The 17,001-nt window shown below is 41.6% G+C and overlaps 1 protein-coding gene across 3 annotated transcripts in view; it reads left to right on the forward strand.

Annotated features, from left to right (window-relative positions):
- Positions 1–447: 447 nt before the first annotated feature.
- LOC124161488 (protein vein-like) overlaps positions 448–17,001 on the forward strand; it is a 325,924-nt gene continuing 309,370 nt past the window's right edge. For all 3 annotated transcript variants that reach the window (XM_046537809.1, XM_046537811.1, XM_046537810.1), the window contains exon 1: positions 448–1,224. In XM_046537809.1, coding sequence (XP_046393765.1) covers positions 513–1,224 — 712 coding nt within the window. In that variant the 5' untranslated portion in view covers positions 448–512. The remainder of the gene's footprint in view (positions 1,225–17,001) is intronic.

A 17,001-nucleotide genomic window follows, 5' to 3' on the forward strand; every position in this document is an offset into this window, starting at 1 on the left:
GAGAGGGAAAGACGGAGTGGCCGGCCGGGAGCGGAGAGGAGGGAGGCATTAATTCGAAGCATGTCTGTGACTGCTGCTTCGGCCGAAGAAGAGGAGGGAGGGGGCGAGGGGGGGCGGTCGGAAGGGGAGGGGCCAAGGGGGACCCCGACACGTCGTCTGAGACGGCGGTGAGAGCCGCCGACGCGCAGCCGGACAGCACGGGAGGAGTGGCACTCGTAGTGGTGTTCGTAGTGGACGTAGTAGTAGCGCCGCCGGACGCTTGCCGGGGGGAGGAGGTGGAAGAGGAGGTGGAGGAGTGCGTGGATCGCAGTGGGACACTGGTGGTGTTGTCTTCGCGCGGCGGCAAGAGGAGGAGGAGGCGGTGGAGGAGCGCGCGGAGACGCGGCTGCCGGCCGGCGCGCAACCGACTCCCGGGCGGAGGGAGGTCCGCGGTCCCCGCCCCCCGTCCCCCTCCGCCGCCCGCCCCGCCCCGCCGCCCCGACGCCCGCCGCCGCCGCCGGCGTTCAGTTGCCATGGGGACGACACTTGGGACGCAGGCCGGCAAACGTCCCTCGCAGGGCACGGCCCCGCGCGCCTCCGCCTGGGTCCTCGCCGCCATGCTGCTCGTCCTGCCGGCCCTGCTGGCCCTGGGGGAGGCCGGCGTCGTCTGCCCGCCGCACTCCACTTCGCCGGCGTGCCGGGACGCGGCGCGGGGTCGACCCCTGCCGGCCGGCAACACCTTCGACTCCGGTCTTCGACGGCACCACGGTCACTATGGCCAGAGAAGGCCGGTGGGTTCCGCCCCCGCCGCTTTTGCCGGAGGCGGCGGCGGGGGCGGCTTAACGGACGCGTCCGCGGAAGACGTGGCCTCGAGGGCGTACCTGTCGCCGGTGGTGTTCGAGGCGAAGGCCCTCTCGAGGGGCGCGGTCGTGTCCGGAGGGACTTACGGTGTCACGTTCGTGGTGCAGCGTGTCCACAAGGGAGACGTCAGGCGCAAGAGCCAGGTGCGGCTCCAGTTCATGACGCCGACGAGCGAGGCGGGGACGGCGACGCCTGCGACGCTCGAGGGTCCGCCGCAGCCGCCGGGCGGTTCGTGGCCCGTGCAGGCCAACATCCGCCGCGGCGGCAGGTACGTGGTGTTCGCGAAGAAAATTGGACCGCACAACTACAGCGCCACCGGCGAGCCAGTTCAGCGATCCAGGAGGATCCTCGCTGCACTCCAGGACGTACTCTGCGAAAACTGCGGTGAGTACTACCACCTATGTGACGATGACTAAATAATTTACTGTCTTCATACGAGCTAGTCAAATTTGTAATACCTCTGAGCGTCCAAATGTCACTCGAATCACAGACATTATTTGGTTCTCCAGACATATCCTAATTATTTTATGGCAGAAATCCTTGTATTGGGGTTCTTTTTTCAATAGTTACCCTTAAATCGAATATTCGAGGTCTTCAGGGATGATATAAGGTAGCCGATGGAAGGAATCACCGCGGCAATGAATGTTGCTTGAATCTAAGCTTTTAATTTAAACAATGTATCTACATGATATCCACGATAGGTTAGATTATGCTATTAATTATAGTCTTTTTTAGATATACTATACAATTCTGAAAATGAAACAGTTTTTAGAAATTGCCTTGTAAAAGTGAGAAGTAAACTAGCCTTTGAGGCTACGGTGGATATCTCCTATCAATGCAAATGAAAAAAGTGCAAGCATTGGGAGAAAAATAATAAAAATAGCAGTCGCGGAGGGAGGCCTCATGCGTATTTTGATTCGATATTGAAGAGTGCCGAAATGACATATTTAAAACATTCTCTAACTGTAATTATTATGCAATATGAAATTGCAATTGCTAGAGGCAGCAGATCCTTTATATATTGCTCGGCACCGTAATGCTTTAACACAGGGCAAGTATCCATGGAGAGCGGTATGGGAGAGGGGAGGCGTGATACACCAAATGAGGATAGCTTTCGGGCTCACGTTATTCTCTTCCCACGGAATAGACAACTGCGGAACCGTATTCTAGATCAAATATGATTATAACGCTGTAGGTGTAATATTCCAGGAAACTTTTTTAATTTCAACTGATTGCGACTTCTTCGTTCATACATACGCGTTTGATAGATTAATGTTCCACAAAGTGACGGCTGAATACTTCTACTCGATATATTTTCTCTAGAGTAGTCTCAGTAGGGGGGACGGTCATCCTCTTTCTTAATCGTTCAAACGGCTCCTCGAACAATCGGATTCAATACGAACAAATCAGTGCACGACTGACTAGCTTTATGCACAAGGAATCGCAGCTCTGCGGATCATTAGGACCCGAAGACGAGAGCTAGAAAGCTCCCAAAACTGACGTCCGCAATAATGAGCATACGCGTCCGTAAAATATTAATCCATTCCCTAAATGTACATTCCAGTTAAGTTTTGGGATAAAACACCACCTTTACCGGGAATAGACCTGAGGACCTTGAATTTCCTCAGAAAGCATGCAGTAGGCACCCTGAATCCTTGGATCACAAGGCGATTTTAAAGATTTAATTTTTTTTGAAGATTCCAGTGAAGCGAAATGATGAGGTAAGTGGTCTAAAAATCAAATGCTCCTTGGTTAGTTTCCCGATCTAGTTTGGTTTTCCTTCGATGAAAATTAATTTTCCCTAATGTTTTTCTCCGTTTTCGCGGCAGATGTCACTTTCCACATTCACTTCCATCGTTCATTATCGAGGGTCTAGGGTCAAGTTTACCGCCGGAGCTTTTGCGTCTAAGGTAGGCATTAGCAATAGGGAACAAAATAATGATTGATTTCTTGTCACTTATATTCACGAGTATATAAAGAGACTACTCCTTTCTCTCTGAAACGGCGCGTCTTTAAGAGATATGAATAAAACGCATTTTATCTCCTTGCATTTTATCTCTTTCACAATCTCGGAATAAAATAGTTCAAATATAGAAATCCTTTTTCTACGGAGTTTCTATAACTTATCCATGACCTCTCCAGCAACCTCCAAAAACCAGCAAAGACAAGAATGCACCAATAAATAACAGCAGTCAAAATATGGAGAGGAAACTTAAAACACTTTAAATAATTAAAATACTATAAGAAGAGACCTAAAACCGGCTTGTTTTTGAGCGGGGGCCATAGATTCAAAACTTCCCGTGATATTGAACACTTCATGTTTTTTCAAGATTGAAATAGTGCGTAATTCAATGAAAAATCGATTTGACTAAGTTGCGAAGTGTGTTCGAGCGTAATATCTCAACTTCGGAATACCTATAAATTAATGAAATGATTTTTCTAAATTTCCGCGGACGAAAAATTCTGAGGTCTTCACGAATAAAATGCCATAATACATGCCCTTCCGCCGCGCGGAAATGCAGTTGTGCATAATTTGTGACCATTGTTAAATAAGTCAACAAACTGTATTGAAAATTGGGTAAAAATCGATGTTCATGGTACTTATTTGCAAATTTTTATGCCATTTTTGCAGAGGATGAATTTGAATGTGAATACTTGAGTAGATAACGAGAAACTCTTCTGTATTTTTTTTTAAGTTTTTTTTTTGTACACCATATTATTCCACCTATTCTGAAAACAAATTCACAACTGATGCTAGACTGCAAAACAATATTTATCTAGCCAACCTGCAAGCTTTGTCGGGCCATTTGATCAGATCACCTGACGAGGCAAGTGGAAGAGCTTGCGAAATATTGTTTTAAAATTCAAATTTATCACGCGATGAATCCATAAAAATGATATACTATAACTGCGCAGCGTGGTAAAATAGGTAGACTATCTCTATGCATTGTCATTAACAGGCGCTATGTTCTGAAATGTGATATTAGAAGCACTCAATCACAGCAACGCTTGGTACAGTGATAAAAAACGCAGAGTGTCTCCATTTCTCCTAGCCTTGAGATTGCAATTATTACGACTAAACTATATAACGACTATATTCATAAAATGATTTTTTAAATTTTCTGGGGTGAAAAATTCGGAGACCTTCCCGAATAAATTGCCATAATACATTTTCTTCCACCGCGCGGGAGTGCAGTTATGATTTTTAGAATTAATTTCGCGTTAATATTGTACTGCAAAGCAATATTTATCTCGCCAACCCGCAAGTTACATTCGATTAGATATCGTAAAGAGGCAAGTGGAAGGGCTGGTGAAGTATAATTTTACAATTCGTGTTCTCCTAGTCTAGAGATCGCAATTTTGGGCGAGTTCTCACTTTTCAAGACGCACGTGCGTGGATTCGATTGCTAGACTGGGTAGGGCGAGGGAGCGCTAGAAAAAAAACATAATCCGCGGGAATGGAGAATGGGATGTAGCCCGGCGTCCTTGACTCGTTCAAAATGTGATGCGATTTGGAGAGGCGGCAAAATACTTCCGGTGACGTCTCCATTCCCTCCAGCACACTCGCGGACTGATGCAGACAGGCATGTTCGCAGCTCTCGCTTCACCTTGGATAGGGATTCTCGTCCCGAAGATCCACCGTGCCAGAGACAGAGCCAAATGCTAGCTTGGTTTAGCGGTCGCGCCGAAGCTACGGAGATAAATGTTTGCGAGGTCAAGGATGCGCCTGATTCCAATCGCGAGACACTGGAGAAATTGAATATATTGCAACATAAGAGAGGAATGTGAAAATAAAAACACATTTAGATACCTCATTTGTACGCTATTCAAAAGTAAATAAGGACTTGATGGGAAAGACACGAATATAAAAAAAAAGGATCCTCAAATCTGCCTCCAAATGTTTTATCACTCACCATACATTTAAACAGGTCCACAAAATCGCCAATCGTGTTGTAGACGGACATTGTGATCTGAGTTTCAAAGGAAATAATGTATAATTACGGGTGTGAACCAAAATTCATACACATGATGATATGATATATCAAATTCATAACTTTTCAATGCTATTCCTCACAATTATAAACATTAAAATGCAAAATATAGGAAAGAAGTGGACCGCATTGCACTCAGCACCGCGCCGCAGACATTTTTGAAAGCCGATTAAAATGCGACAGAAATCAGACTTCTTTAGGATGGAATTTGGCCTCCTCTATGCAGTCATCTTGAGGGAAACCTTAGAATAGGATATAAATAAGATATTATGGACAAAGTCCTAGTTAAGTTTAAGCAATATCTGCTGAATATCCATTTTATCATGAGGAGTTACACGAGTTAGGAGGCAGATGCAATGTTAGAGTGTACGGTGTAGAATCTTGTATGAAATGCGGGACGATGCGGTGAAGATCCTAAATATTAGTTAAATGAAACATATAATTTGAAAATTATGTGTTAATTAAATTTAATTAAAAACATATATATTGCAATATATCCGCACAATCCCGTAAAAATATATTAACGTTTCATTCAACGTATACGGTGTTGTACGGAAAATTGCTCCCATGAATTTATATGCACGAATGTCTAGGAATCAAGAGGAGATGGAATAATAAAGGCTATTCGAACTTGATATGTACATGCAAACGGAAAATGTGCTCCCACGCCTCCGTTAGGATATTCCGATATAGTTAGAGACTTTATGGGAAATTTTACGGACAGAGTCAAAAAAATAATGAAATGAACAAAAAAATGGGAAGTTTGGAACGTCAAAACACCGCTGTCCAGCCGGAATAGATCCTACAATTAGAAATCAGCCACTCTAAACCCTCTGATTCGTGTCTCCCATACTTTAGGTATACAAGCACGAATAAACCGCATGGAGTGAGTAGGACTAAGTTGTTCAATTAATTAAATCATGTAGCGTGAAATTCGGGAATCCTGATGCAGGCTTTGAACACGGCGAAAGATTTTACTCTTAAATTTCAGTAAAAACCTAAAGTTTTTGGTACTAATTTGTGAAAAACTAAGATAACCACGGAACAATTTTTTCGTTATTCTTACCATGATAAGCTCTTTTTTAGGTTTTTTCACACGCCATTACTTACATTATGGTGTTTCAGTATATCCAATTAAACCCTAAAAGCTTTTGTGGTCCCGGTAGCTAAAAAAATGACGACTGCGCTCTTGCCACGCATTCCCGCCGACTGTCATAGACCTTTTAGGAATCTTTGGGAGTACGATGGAGGACGTTTTCCACAGCTAACCGGAAAATACTGGGCCTTTCCAGTTCAAATAGCACCTTCCTTTCATAAGCGCGTAGAATATTCACACTTTGTCGCTGTTAGGCGGGGGAACACTACCTAGGTGTAAAATTTCCTAAAATTAAAATGAACGCGAGAGGATGACCCGGTTATATAGTGGGAAAGCACTAAAAAGCGACAGCGACAACGCAACTTGGGCCGCTGGAGTTCCTTATATAGGGTCAGAAAAACTTTCCTCATCCTTGAGGACTTGCATTATCCTCAGCACTCAATGTCCACAACCGTGATTATTTATTCCTCCATCGATTCCCCTTGTGGGTTATCTTTCCGAGCATCATTACCTACAGAAATACGAAGCTTCAAATGACAAAAGAATGTAATATAAAAACAAACTACTTTCTATAATTCATCATGGCCGAATCTATTTACAAATATAATCCCTAGCATTGATAAGTTCGAGAAAGTTGTCATCTTAAGAATACATCAAAACATTTATGCTCCTTGAGTTACGATTGGAAACTTCCGTGCGAAGATCGTAACAATAAATTGAGTGAATGACATGAATTTCATTCCGATTGGATATTTAATGAAAAAGCTGATAATGATAGGCAGAAAATTAAAACTTGCACTATTCACGAAGGATAATCCAGTGAAAATTTGATATTGCTATATCCGTACACAAATCCTGTATTAAGGCAGTTCAAACCAGAATATTTAGTTTTAAATTATCTTAAGTTGACTTAAGACGTATGGGATGACAATTATAACACTTGGATACCAGTACGGAAAGGATACCTCAGTGACATACGAAAATAGAATCAGGTCGGATACGGAAATTTTTACAGGGTATTTTCCCGCTTAATTTAGGCTTATGTATGGACAATTTGGCGAATAACCATAGCTTGTTCGCCATCTCAATTTGAATTCCCATTTTCATTCTCAATAGGGCCTATTAACTTACACACTACCTATAAATCTTACTCTCCCTCAACCTCTTCCTCGATCACCTAAGAGTCTTCTATTTCTACTCAAAACACGGTTTTCATCATCCCTTTCCGCTCCGCCCCCTCACCTCTGTTTCCTCCGTTTCTCCTCTAGAAGTTTCCTCTTCTCGTACACCACTCCTCATTTTGTCCATTCCACCGTCTCCATTTTCACCCACGCCCACACCTCTGGTCTCTTTCCCTGCACTAACCCCAAGTTCCACATTTCCGCACCAATAATTGCTAAGTTCAATGCAAAACGGACGAACGATTACCAAATGCACAAACGAAATCCAACTAATAGAATTTCTAGATGATTATTGCTAATTAAAGTTTAATTAGTTGCTTTCTGAAGTAATGAGCTGTGGAAAATATCCAACATAAGTTAGAATAGTAAGAGTTATATTAATTTGGTTCCACAGAAACTAGCAAAGTCACTTCACGTTCCCTATGTTTGGTTAAAAATGCCAGAAATCATTAAGACTAACGAAATGACACAATGTCAAATTAATTCGTGATTATTTTGCTGTGAAATAATGCTCATTTCGTTCGCGGGTTGCCATCAGGGCAAGAAATTTGGCTGCTGCCAGCGTCTCTGATGGAGTAAGGCTCCATCGTATAGCTTGCTCTCAAGACGACCCAGGTGTATTGCATTTCCAAGTTAGCAGTCATAATCCTTACTCGGATAGAAAACCGAGATAATTTTGCGCATAAAATTTGCCAAGTAAGAAAAACGCCTTCATTAATTATTAAAATTCATGACTGGACAATGCTTGATACTGCAAGCGACATTGAATAAGTAAACACTTTCAAAAGGGATTCAAAGAAACGGGACTAAAGTTCCTCCCAGCCAACTTAAGGAAGCGCTTTTGCGGATGGCGATGAGCGAAAGAGAGATAATGAAACACCTCCGCATGGAGTGAGCCAGCGACGGCGGAGATGGAAGGAAAGACACGCAGGATCGCGGAATAATCGGCCCGCAGGAATCAAATCGAAAATTGGTGGCTCAATTTCCATACCATTATACGCGTGCGACGATCCGAAAAGGTCCCCAGCGGATCGAAACTAAAACCGCAAAAAGAGCTTCGTGCGACGATCGGGCCACGCAGGCCACGGTAACAGTGCGTTCCGACCACGGCCGTCGCGTCGGGACGGATTCAATATCAAAACTTGGTTTATACGGCGAAGTTGTGTGGCGTGGATTTTCTGACCTTTGCATTCGATTCGTACCTACGTGCGGTCAGTGACTACATTGAGTTTTTTCTCTCTTTTAACCTGTATATTTAATATAATATTAGTGTTTTGAATTATAGGTCTTGAAAAAATTCTAATGCATTTTTTTCCAACATTTCGCATATTCACTCATCTTCATTAGGGCTTGCTATGGATATGAGTACACAACAATGATACCTAAACAGCATAAAAGGTTATAACTATGTTTATGCAATAACAGAATTTAAAAATTCAGTTGTAAACTAAAAAAGGAGAGGCTAAAAATTAGAAATGTTGTTTTCATTCTTGTACAAAAAAACAATGCTATAAACTGTTTATACATCAGAATGGACTCAATTTCATTCCATGATCTGATGAAGGTGTATAAATACTCGTATATCGAAACTTTGGCAAAATTCGCATTTAAAATTTTCAAGACCTATACTTCAAGAAAGTAATATAATACCGACTACATTCAACATTGATTCGATCTATTAAGCCTGGTTTACACGTCGAAGGAGGCTGCAGTAGGTCACGAACAATACATCGGGAATTAGGGAATATGTTATACCACCTCTTTTACACTTCAAACGGTCTATCAGTTCGGGAAGGTCCGTCAGGACCAAACCACCTAAACCTGTCACCTTTCTACATTTTAGAATGGAATACGGTGTATTTCTCTTCACTCCATCCGTGACCCCACTTCTTTCCTTACCGTTCCTCCCTTCCTTATCATGCTTCCCTCTGACTAGCATCCCCTTCCCGCTAAGTATTCACTCTATCAAAAGCATCCGTCTATAGCGAATCCCCACTACAACTCCCTCTCATCCCCCACCATATCCAGCACCTCCTCGCCACTTCTATCGTTCTCCTTCATTTTCTCTCATAATTTCGCTCTTTAAAATACAAAATTCAGGGATAATATTTATTCCTTTGTAATTTAAAATGTTTACAAGTTAGGCCGCATTCATTTTCGTCCTAAGAATTAGTTACTCCAGACATTAGTTACTCCTGTGAAAATAGTTACTTCTGAAAACTTTTGTCCGAGAAAAATTTCCCTCGGGTTTCCAATCATTTTTTATGACTTTTATGCGTATTGTTAAGCGATGAGATGAAAAATGGAAGAAAAGAAAATGCATGCCCAGTTCCCATGCATTTATCACTTGCAGTGGCATTTTCGACCCGAGAGATATCAAACATAAAAACATGTCCATTCGTGAAGTAAAGCGGGGGATCGGGTTGGTGTGGTTGCTAGAGTGTTTGCTTCCCACCCAGCGGGCTCGCGTTCAAATCCCGGCAGTGGCAGAGAATTTTCAGAGACTGCCCGATCCCTGCTTGAATGTTGTGTGGAGGACATTTCAAGCGCAACACTCCGTCCGTCGGATGGGACGTTAAGCCGTGGTGCCCTTGGCGCCTTTCGTTAAGAGCAGGCTAACGCCGACGCCGGGTTTCTCTCCACCCTTCCTTCCACACCCTTCCCTCATGGCGCAAATGACCTCAGCTGTCAGTAAACTTCTCTCGGGTTTCCCACTGGGTAAAAGGCTTCATAATGGCCGACGTTTCGAGCTCCGACTCGGCGCTCATCATTAGGGCTACTGGATGCTGTGATGCGACAGACTTTCTGACGCGCCGAAGGCGCAAAAAAAAATTGTCCCGGTAGCTATTTGCCACCACTACCAATGTTGTCAAAAATAATTAAAATAAAAATGACGGAGGTTTGCGTGACTTGTGTAGTGTAATGTTTGTGAGAAGAGGAAACTTATAATCTAAAGTAACTGTTGATAGAACTGGAACAACTAAAACTAAAAATAATTAAAAACAAAGTTGATGAGAAAAGAAAGAAAAAAAAAGAACATAGCTTTCGCAACAATATTTTTGTATTTTCGGTACCTAAACGGTATATTTTTTGTTATTTTTTTGGTTTTAGATTAGAGTCCTTTTCATTTTGGATGCTGTGATGCGGGAATGGGCCTGCTTATATGCTGCCCTTCTCCGGTCAGGTTCCTCGGGATTGGCTGGTAGTTTCCCGCCTGGTGGGGTTGACTCCGGATTGGTCTGTCCGTCGTATCGTCCTTTCCCTGTATTCGGTCAGTTTTTTCAGAACGGGGAAACCCGTTTACTCACATCATTCGCCGGGAAAGCATCAAATCTTTCTTGACCTCAGCTGTCGGTCGCCTCCTCCAAATACCATACCATACCGTGAAGTAAAGTCATTTTTTCTGAGTTACATCTTCATAAAATATAGGAAATATTACTGCCAGAGACTTAGAGCTACTGAAATTCCATTGAAAAACATTCATGTCAAACGTAGTAACTGTGTACCAACGCATTTATGAGTCATTTTCCTTTTTATAGGACCGCCATGTTTTCATAATTCTGATTTTGCTAAAGCAGGCACAGCTATTATCAAGGAAAATGCGATTTTCCTATTTTTTACGACCTCTTATTCTTTATGCGAAAAAATACATATTTGTAATAAATTAAATAAGCATCGATTCGTCAAAAGTAACGGCAAACAGGTATGGACACAAACCCTTTATTCTTTATAATGGATAAGGGTGCATTAATTTAAATATTTGCGGTATTTCGTAGCTAGATGTAGAAGATTTCTGGGTTCTTCCGGTATGTTACTGTGACAAAGAAACACGCATAGTGGTAACAACCCTACTTTTTCTTCAGGCAAGAGCTCATTATCCAAGTAAGATTTTAAGCGCAATGTTTCACCCGCTTACTACTTACTCGGATACAAATATGAACTTCATGGCTAATAGCATTCCTTCGACACCTACCCCCAGCACTTATATTCCGTAAAATATGGAAACTCGTTTCCTTATCCTATCGCGAAATGGATAAGTACGCCCACAAATCCGGATACCGTTATGTTTTCCCTTCCGCCCGACACTCATATGCCAGCAACACCACCTCCACCGCCGCCACCAGCATCAAAATATACACACAGAGAAGAGGAGGAAGGGTGTGGGGAGGTATTCGCGATCCTTTCCCATGACCGCGAAATAGCAGCCATACTTCATTTCCAGTCTGCACAATGCAGCGTTAATGCACGGTGATGAAAGCTACTCGAGGCGCGCGGCGAGTTGAGGAACAGCCGCCGCGCGGAGGTCGTGGCTCCCCAGCAGCTCAAGGTGTCGCCTACGACTCCCACCCTCCCGTACCTCGGCCCCGGCGCTTAACCCTGCTCGACCCCGCAACCATCCACCCCACTCCTCCATCGCTAATCCACCGTCCTATAATCCCTTTATTCCTTCTCGGATCCCGGCCGATCACAAACCACGTACTGCATTTCTTCACTCTTCGAGAGCGAGTGTGGCGCGCTCACGACAACTGTTTCGTCAGCAAAAAAAAAAATAGCAAATATTTTTCACATAGTTTATTTAATTATTACTTTTCCACAATTTCTTGTAATATTTTAACCCATTAGTGCATAAAGTTCTTTTTGTTGAATTCCATTTAGAAAGTAATTATTCAGGCTACTAAGGTTCATTTTAACTTATCTCTGCAATTTTTAAATTTTTACAATCAATAGTTAAAATAATACTCTACTTTTAATAATACTTAAATAATAGTCTGATATATCGGACGGTCAGTTTTCAGTGTTGATTATAGATTCAAAATAGTACAGAAAAACTTGATAATATAGAAAATAAAAAGATCATCCTTTAGAGGAAAAATGAGATAAAAGTTATCAACGTATTAAGCAAAATACTACAATAAAAAATAATTTTATTACCCCGTGCGGGCGACTGAAAATTCTTTCAATGCCATGTCTCACATAAATGCTTCTCAAGTCGATAAATTCAGGGAACCAACTAAAATATTAGCAGGGCGGTAAATACAGGCATCCATTTGAACTTAATATAGTATCAAAATGTAGCGCAAGTCAACTGGAGCCCAGAAAAAAAATTAAATACGCGCGTCCGATATATCGGACGCTATTCACTAATGGGTTAATCTAGCGCGGCCTGCACGGATCCCATTCGATCGCAAACCACGTAATGTTAAAAAAAAAAATTCAGATGTGTTTTTCACGTAATTTATTTAATTACAGTAGATTCCGTTTAATGGGTCCACCGGTTACTTGGGGCAGCCGCTTAATTGGGGCAGATCATGAAGAACAGAACCCAATAGAGGAATATCCCAGATTATTCTCCGCTTATTTGGGACAGCATGCCGCTTTATTGGGCCACGATTCTGCGACATAGACTCTATACTCGCGACGAAATTAAAATTTTTTGTTTACAGAATACTATTTTTTTATATTTTCCTCCTTTGATTTACTCTTATTTTTCACAAATTCTCCTATTCTTGCCCTATTTTGAAAGCTCCAGTTGTTATACTATCCGCAAGAGGATAGGACTTTTCTTTAATAGGACTTAGAAAATAGACATTCATTCAGCGTCGCCCGAGGCTGTGAAAAATATTTTTAACTAAATTGTCATTATTCTTAAAAATGACAATAAATGAACTAAAATCGCTGATTTATTAATCAAATTAATAGTTTAACAAACTTATGTTGTATTATAAACATTATTTAGTCTTCTTTCCATCATTTCAGCGTTTGTTTATGCCCATATACAGGATAATTCGCCTAATTGGGGCAGCCGCTTAATTGGGGCAAAGTGCACAAGTCCCGATATGTCCCAATTAACCGGAATCTTCTGTACTTCTTTTCCACCTTTTCTTATCATATTTTAAGATAATGCGGCCAGCTCGGATTCTATCCGTTCACAAAGCACGCACTGCTTTTCTTAACCCTTAGAAAGTGGGTTTGGTGCGCTTACGACAAATGTGCTTCGCTAGCAAAATTTATTATAATTGTTTTTAATTTTATTATATTATTATTCTAGTAGTTTTATTATGTTAGTATTTTTCTCATAATTTATTTTTACTTTTCCACCCCTCCTTGTCTTATTTAATTTGGAGTGGTGAAGCATGGAGAGTATTTTTGTCATGCAACACAACTTTTATTGTGATTTTAAAGTTTTTCGTTCGCAAAACGTAGAAATTTTCGTACGATGTGACATCTATTAAATATAATCGATTAAAAGAGCAATATATTTCCTTTTGTCAAGTTTAGGGATATATGATTTTGAAAAGTGATTTGTATTATACATGCTGGTGATCAATATATACCAAATATTCCAAATGAAGTATCCAGATAGGCTTAATTTCATTCGTTAGATATATATAATTTTCAATTTCCTTCCAATTGGGTTCTCGTTATTACTGTTTCTCTAACTGCAATTAACCCCTGAATGTGGCGATTAAAGCTGGTGTATGCCAGCCATTGAAACATAACAAAAGTGGATTACCTAGCACTAATGACAAGTTTTTAGATTGAAGAAATAAAAAATGTAGTTCTTCGTTAAAACTTTCGCGGACATCCGTCGTGTTAAATATAGACTCAGATTCCCTTGAGAATGCGACCAGCTTGGGTCGGGAAACGTTGAGGCCACCTAAAAATTGACGCGGCGACATAGCCCAAAAGTTTTTATTTAACATAAAAAATGTATTTTTCAAACAATTTAATGTACAACCTGCTGGTTTAGAAACTTTTCGCATTCCCTCACTTGTCAGTAATACGAACTGATCACAAGCTATGCACATTTTTCCATCTTTTCGACAGCTTCTTCATGCAGGTGCGTCAACGACGAGTGTCCCGTGTTTTTTTATTGCCGATATATTTTCCTAACAATATAATATAAACCATGCTCGTTTTGAAAGTTATAACACCCATTCCTAGACGAGAAATTGAAGAAAGCAACAGGGTTATAGTAAATTATGCAGAATATAGGTAAAGAGTTTAAAAAAATTAAGTACACGTTTCTATTGCCAATTAGATATCGCCTCATATTAATCGACTTAAGTGTTTTTCTGTTTTTTTTTCAATTCACTTAGAATTAATATCATATCCTCTTCTCACCCGTCGCATTTTAAATTTCAGGGTGGAATCACTCAAGAGGCCTCAATTCATAAAAATATGCTCAACTTACATCAACTGCATCATTACCATAGATAATAATAATCACTACCGCTGGAGCATAACAATAGCTCATAAATATCATGATCGCTTGCCCTTTGTTATTCCATCTCCTGAAACTCTTGATCCTCAGATATTCGCGCATATTAATGCGAAAGAGAAAACATTAAGTGCCTCCTATTTTTGCCTCCATCAACACGCGATGTCTGAGAAATTTGATAAAATAAATTCAGGAGATATCAATCGAAGTCATGTCATCAAATGAGAGAACAGTTCTTCAGTGAGACGCGATCCCACTGGTGCGTGACGCAAATCACGTTTCGCTTCGTTCCGGTGCATTATTTTTGTTTCGACCCGCTGAAGTTTTGACTCTATTTCTTTTTAAATCTGAGTTGAGCTCCTCGGGAACCATTTTATGTCGTTTTGCTTCTGTATTTCGCTCTCGGGCGAGAAATTTTAGCGGTTTTGATCTCTGAGTAAAAATAAACACAGCGCTCGAAGTGGATGTTTTCAGGAAACTGAGGCCGTCGTGGAAACCACGTGACATCTCACTCACTCATATCATGGACTACGCCCGAAAGTTGGTTTGGATAGGTGAGGGCACAGCTTCCCCGAGATAAAGTCACAGAGGCGAGAAAACACGCATACGACGTAGGGCGGCGAGTTCCTTTTCCTCGACCACTTGGAAAATCGAGGATATTTGTTTGGGGTGTTCGCAGGCTTCATCCAGAATGGTAAATTCTCACCATTGCCGATTTTACAATGAAAAAATTGAGCTAGCTAGTGAAATTGAGCCTAAAAAATAGCTTTCATTCGAAGTATGATATCTCTGCATCTTTGCGAATTCTAAACCCAAGGGAAATAAAAGTATTCGCTCCAAGCAAACATAGCTGTTATTGAAAGAACACTATCGACAGAAGCAGACAATCAGCTTTCTTCGCCTATGTCTACATACCAGCCCGCATGCCGACTCAATAGGCGTGTGGGGGGTGGGGCTACTAGGACATTAGCCGTTAGCAAGGGAAAAAATTAATGCGTGCTGTAACGATCTGACTGCAGAATTTCTCTACTTATCCGTTTGGAAAACTATCTCTCTTGTTTTATCGCTTCTGCCAGTCTTAGAAATATTATGACGGTCTCTCCTGTCACGGAGATGTTGGGAAGAGTGGGGGATGAACACAGGTAATTTTCTTCTCAATCTTGACTGCATGCGCGGATGCCAAAAATTGTTCCTTCCTGTTCCACTCACAAGGGAAGGAGTCAAGTACCACCACCAGGTCGTGTTCAAACTGTGTAGGTAATAAAACATTACATGATTAAATAAATACGCGTTTTTGTTCAAATGAACCTTAGTTTTCGAGATATTATCGATAGTAAGAACCAGTCAAATTCCCATATATAAGCAACCCGTGGTACAACACCGCAATGTAAATGCAATGGTATAGCCCAATCCCATTTCTACGCACGATAAAGAGCGTAAAAGGAGCTAGTTTACCACGATATTACGGTATTTTTTGTCACGGGTCGTACAAATATTGGAATTTTACTAATAAATACTTTCTATCGATATCAATTCGAACACCCATAAGAGACTTGAGCAAAAACACCTATCTTTGAAAATTTCATCTTCCGTCACACTTCGAAGTTTGACCGCGATCTGTTCGTGACACTTGGACACCTTCACTTGTCAGAGTTTTCGACTCTCGTTTCGTTCCGATTCCCCGGCCAACTATAAAACACCATCGTCGCTACTGTAGCAAAACCCTTTGCGGATGATTCCCTCCCTTCCCCAAAGGCAAAAGATTCACTCGGCTCCCGGCTCACTACCATTAGCAGTGCGCACCAGACTGTGACGTGCCCCTTCGGAGCGGAAAATAAAGCAACGAAAAAAAAGAGACGACCGGTACGCCGCGAGACGCAAGATTGTGCCGCGCAAAGGTGTTTGGGTATGAGGATCTCGGAATCCGATAATGACGGTTGCAAATCGAACGTGGAAACATGAGTGAGATGTGTTTCCGCTACTTAACAAATTGCTCTTGCCGCCCCAACGGAAGCCGTCGAGGATGAGTGAAGGGCATTGTTTCAATCCATCGGCTATTTTTCCACAAGGCGGGAGCCTACACTTCACTACGGGCAATGGAAAAAAAGACATAATGGGCAGCGTCAAACAGGGAAATCGCTGTGTCTATGGTGGTGTACCGCTACGCCAGCTCTGACATCAATCCTGAACGACGATACATTGTTTTTCAGCCGGATACAACGTTTTAACGAGATGGATAATGAGGAGTGTATTCATTTTTTTCGAACATGCTTAGGATTCCTGGAGGAGATGTGTATATCATTTTGTTACCTTGGTAAGAAAGCTATTTGAAATTTTTATCGATGCTGCACTTTAATCCCAGATAGCAAGCAAAGGGATGGTCTACGTCCGTCTTTGAGTTTCTTTTTCTGCAGGGAGTTCTCTTCTTTGTTAATATTGTATGTATTAATTGCACTCAAAAGCAAAATATGCGAGAATGAAAGGAATTTTCTACGAAAATATGGATACGGATATCAATAGTACTAGTGTCCAAATTGCTGGAACACAGATTTTCAGCACTTGAAAAGAAAGAAAAATATACTTATGATATTGTTTTGGATCCCGAAGAAAATATTATTCGAACTCAAGTCGAACTTGACGATAGATTTCATTCAATTCATAACTTTCGAC

Source organism: Ischnura elegans, chromosome 6 (genome assembly GCF_921293095.1).
Source record: "Ischnura elegans chromosome 6, ioIscEleg1.1, whole genome shotgun sequence".
NCBI classification, from domain to species: Eukaryota; Metazoa; Arthropoda; class Insecta; order Odonata; family Coenagrionidae; genus Ischnura; species Ischnura elegans.